At 39.4% G+C, this 4,205-nt stretch overlaps 1 protein-coding gene across 3 annotated transcripts in view; it reads right to left on the bottom strand.

The window, feature by feature from the left end:
• Window positions 1-4,205, bottom strand: part of TRPM6 (transient receptor potential cation channel, subfamily M, member 6) — a 187,959-nt gene that overhangs the window by 107,869 nt on the left and 75,885 nt on the right. For all 3 annotated transcript variants that reach the window (XM_011968246.1, XM_011968247.1, XM_011968248.1), the window contains exon 6: window positions 3,627-3,751. In XM_011968246.1, the coding sequence (XP_011823636.1) occupies window positions 3,627-3,751 (125 nt within the window). The remainder of the gene's footprint in view (window positions 1-3,626; window positions 3,752-4,205) is intronic.

The raw sequence follows: 4,205 nt of genomic DNA, 5'->3' as shown, positions 1-4,205 counted from the left end.
GGTTTTTTTTTTTTTTTTTTTGGTGGTTTTTGTTTTTTGGTTTTGTTGTTGTTGTTGTTGTTTTTAGGCAGGTTCTAATTCTGTTGCCCAGGCTGGAGTGCAGTAGTGCCAATCTGGGCTCACTGCAACCTCTGCCTCCCAGGCTCAAGCAATCCTCCCACCTCAGCCTCCTTAGTAGCTAAGATTACAGGCACACACTGCCATGCTGGCTATTTTTGTTGTTGTTGTTGTTGCTGTTATTGTTGTTGTTATTTGTTTGTTTGAGACAGGGTCTCACTCTGTTGCCCAGGCTGGAGTGCAGTGGTGCGATCACGGCTCATTGCAGCTTCAACTTCCCAGGTTCAAGTGATCCTTCCACCTCAGCCCTCTCAGTAGCTGAGACTATAGGCGCATACCACCATGCCCAGCTAATTTTTGCATTTTTTTTTGTAGAGACAGGGTTTCACCACGTTCCTCAGGCAAGTCTCAAACTCTTGGGCTCAAGCAATCTGCCAGCCTCAGCCTCGGCCTCCCAAAGTGTTGGGATTATAGGCAGGAGCCACCACGCCCGGCAAGAATGTGAATTTTCACCACCTTTCCAGAAGGCAATGTGTCACATTTTAAATGGTTATACAGACTGGTCCAAGCATTCCACTTTGAGAATTACTTCTAGGGAAACAAGCAAGCTAGTATCAAAGATCTACATATCTTATCACAATATTATTATTATTATCCTCAAAAGTGAAAAACAGAACATGACCTAAATGGATAATAATAGAGGAATCGTTGATTCAATACAGTACAGTATGATACTAGTCGACATGAAAAATCAAAATGTTTCCTTGGCCTCCAGACGTGCTCTGCTAATACTGGGTCCCACTGGCCAGTCACAGTGGCCGGCGCCTGTAATCCCAACACTTTGGGAGGCTGAGGTGAGTGGATCACGAGGTCATGAATTCAAGATCAGCCTGGCCAACATGGTGAAACCCCATCTCTACCAAAATTACAAAAATTAGCTGGGCATGGTGGCAAGTGCCTGTAATCCCAGCTACCTGCAAGGCTGAGGCAGGAGAATTGCTTGAACCTGGGAGGTGGAGGTTGCAGTGAGCCGAAATCGTGCCACCGCACTCCAACCTGGGCAATAGAGCAAGACTCCATCTCGGGCGAGGCAGGGGGAAAATACTATGTCCCACTAAAAGCAAGCAGCCTTTTCTCTAGGGAACAAAAAATGAGCCTGGAATATTTTTTCCATACTAAAAAGCAGGGAAGTCATGATAGATAATAGAATTGTGTGAAAGGACTGAGGAGACAACTTGGAAACACTCCCCTGGCCAAAATGGGACAATTTGAACATTATTAAGAATAATAACTGCATTGATTAATGGATTGAAATATGACAAATATGTTTAAATTTATGAGTTAAGAAAACTCATCATTCACCTTTCATTATTTTGAAAACTGGCAAATAAAGAGTCAAGCATTTATTCAGCCCTTCCTATACAACTGTACCACAAGGTGATTGGTGAGAAAACATTTATCTATATGGAGTATTTAAGTATTAGAGTGTTAAGTACATACAGCAGGTAAGCTAATAAACAAAGAAGGACATTATCATTAAATGTCAGCATGTTGGAACTCTGTTGAAATAATGAATCTACACAATGACTGCTAACGTTATAAAAAGAAAGACCACCATATATTACAAGGGAAAGACATACATCCTCCTATAGCATAAACTTACACAGAAAACCTGAACCTGATCATACCTCTCAATCAAACTACCAATTTACAGAAAAGAAGCAAAGAAACATGCTAAACCCTGCTACAAAAGATAAAATCTGGAAAATCCAAGCTGTAGGAAACTCTTCAGAACAAATGACCAGTTTCCTCAATAAATAAATTATACACACATAAAAAAATGAGATGGAGGTAAAATCCATAGATTAAAAGTGACAAAAATAAAAAGCAAGTCAAGAGACATATTAACCCATCACAATGTATGAAACTTTTTTGGATAATGAAATCACATCCTTAAATAATGAAGACTTAAGAAATCATGTTTTTGAAAAAGACATTATGAAGCAATGAAAATTTTGACTAGACTGGATACTGAGTGATACTCAGATATTCCTGCCAATTTTTTAGATATAATAACTTCATTGTGATTATATATTTTTCATTGTCCATATATTTTAGAAATAACTACTGAAATATTTATAGATGAAATTATTGGATGTCTCAAATTTGCTTCAAAATAACAAGGGCATCAGCTGAATGGATAAGGGAAGAGGGGAAACAAAACTGGCTATGAGCTGGTAACTGTTGAAGCTGGATATACATACATAGGAAAGAGTTCACTTTTCTAACTTCTCTACTGCCTAATACGTTTGAAGTTTTCCAAAATAAAAGTTAAAACAGGCTGGGTGAGGTGGTTCACACCTGTAATCCCAACACTTTGGGAGGCCGAGGCAGGAGATCATCCAAGGTCAGGAGTTCGAGACCAGCCTGGCCAACATGATGAAATCCCGTCTCTACTAAAAATACAAAAATTAGCCAGGCCTGCTGGTGGGCGCCTGTAATCCCAGCTACTCAGGAGGCTGAGGCAAGAGAATTGCTTGAATCCAGGAGGTGGAGGTTGCAGTGAGCCGAGACTGCGCTGCTGCACTCCAGCCTGGGCAACAGAGCCAGACTCCCTCTCAGAAAAAAAAAAAAAAGTTAAAAAACCCATAAGCATGTCTGTATTAACCAACATGGAGAAATAACTATGGCAAATAGGTAAGCTAAAAAAAAAAGCAGATTTATAGCAGTCAGTTCTGTTGTTACTATTTTTAAATATACACTTTTTTTTTACTGTACATACACACACATACATAGAAAAAATTCTGAAATGATCCTCACAGAAATATTAACAGTAGTCATCTTTCTTCTTTAGAACATTTTCTTATATCTGATATTTTACCGAAAAATTATTTTAGTCTTACAAAGAGACTGAGACAAGACCATTCCCTTTAAAAGAATACACAGGATCAAAGAATCAATACACAAGAAGGAAGGAAGCAGAGTAATACAAGATAACAGATAAGAACTAGGAGGGCCAAATTAAGAATGTCCCTTGTTTCACTACGGGCAAACCACTTCAAGAACCTTGACTACGACCTTAAGTGAGACAGAAGTCCTTGAAGGGTTTTGCACAGAGGAATAGCATGATCTGATTTGTATATTTTAAAAGAATCATTCTGGCTACTATGTTGAGACTATGCTGTTAGGAGACAAAGGTAAGAGTAAAGATGGCTATTGCAATCATTCAGGAGACAGATAATGGTGGCTCGGATTCACTCAGTAACAGCAAAGGTAGTGAGAAGAAGAAATCAGATTTTAGATATACTTTTAAGGTGGAACTGATGGATCAAGTTTGAGTTTGAGAAAAAGATCATTCTAGGATTAGTCCACGGCTTTTGGCTTGAGCAACTGCAAGGGTGGGACTGTCATCTTCTAAGACAGGGTGAGGGAAGCAGCAGAAAGTCAGGAGTTGGTTGTGAATGTATTACATCTGTGATGTTCATTCATTAGACATCCAGATACAGTGTTAAGTTGGCAATTTGCACACGTGTTCATTTGCTTTTGTTATGAAAGGATTGTCTACTTACATCTTTTCCAATAAGGTCTCTCTGGTTCTCAATGATACCCCAAGGAGGGATTCCAACTGTCCAGATTTTTCTCAAGGAATGAGAGGAATGGGATTTCAAGGCATCCCCAACATGCTTGGACACTCCTATGAACAACCAGTTTAGAAGTCAAACTTTAAGTCACAAATCGTGTAAAACAAAGAGACTGCCAGAAAGAGACAAATAAATAGGCAAGCATATGTGAAGGGCTATTCATAGGGAGAGTTGCTGGCACAGTGGAATCAGTTTCTGATACTTCGGCTTCCTCTATTCTTTCTGGACACCTATTCCTCTTATCATTACCTCTCTCTACCTGACAATGTTCCTCTGAGCACTTTGGGCAATTTCCGCCTACAACTTCAGATCCAACCCTACTCTTGCCTAAGCAAAATGCTGTGCACTGTCCTTCCTCAGCAAGCCCAGCCCTAACATTATGAATGGTTTATTATTATTATTATTATTATTATTATTATTATACTTTAAGCTCTGGGATACCTGTGCACAACGAGCAGGTTTGTTACATATGTATACATGTGCCATGTTGGTTTGTTGCACCCTTTA

The sequence above is a fragment of the Mandrillus leucophaeus genome, unplaced genomic scaffold (genome assembly GCF_000951045.1).
Source record: "Mandrillus leucophaeus isolate KB7577 unplaced genomic scaffold, Mleu.le_1.0 Scaffold833, whole genome shotgun sequence".
NCBI lineage: Eukaryota > Metazoa > Chordata > Mammalia > Primates > Cercopithecidae > Mandrillus > Mandrillus leucophaeus.
This window is presented reverse-complemented; position numbering and strand designations above follow the sequence as displayed.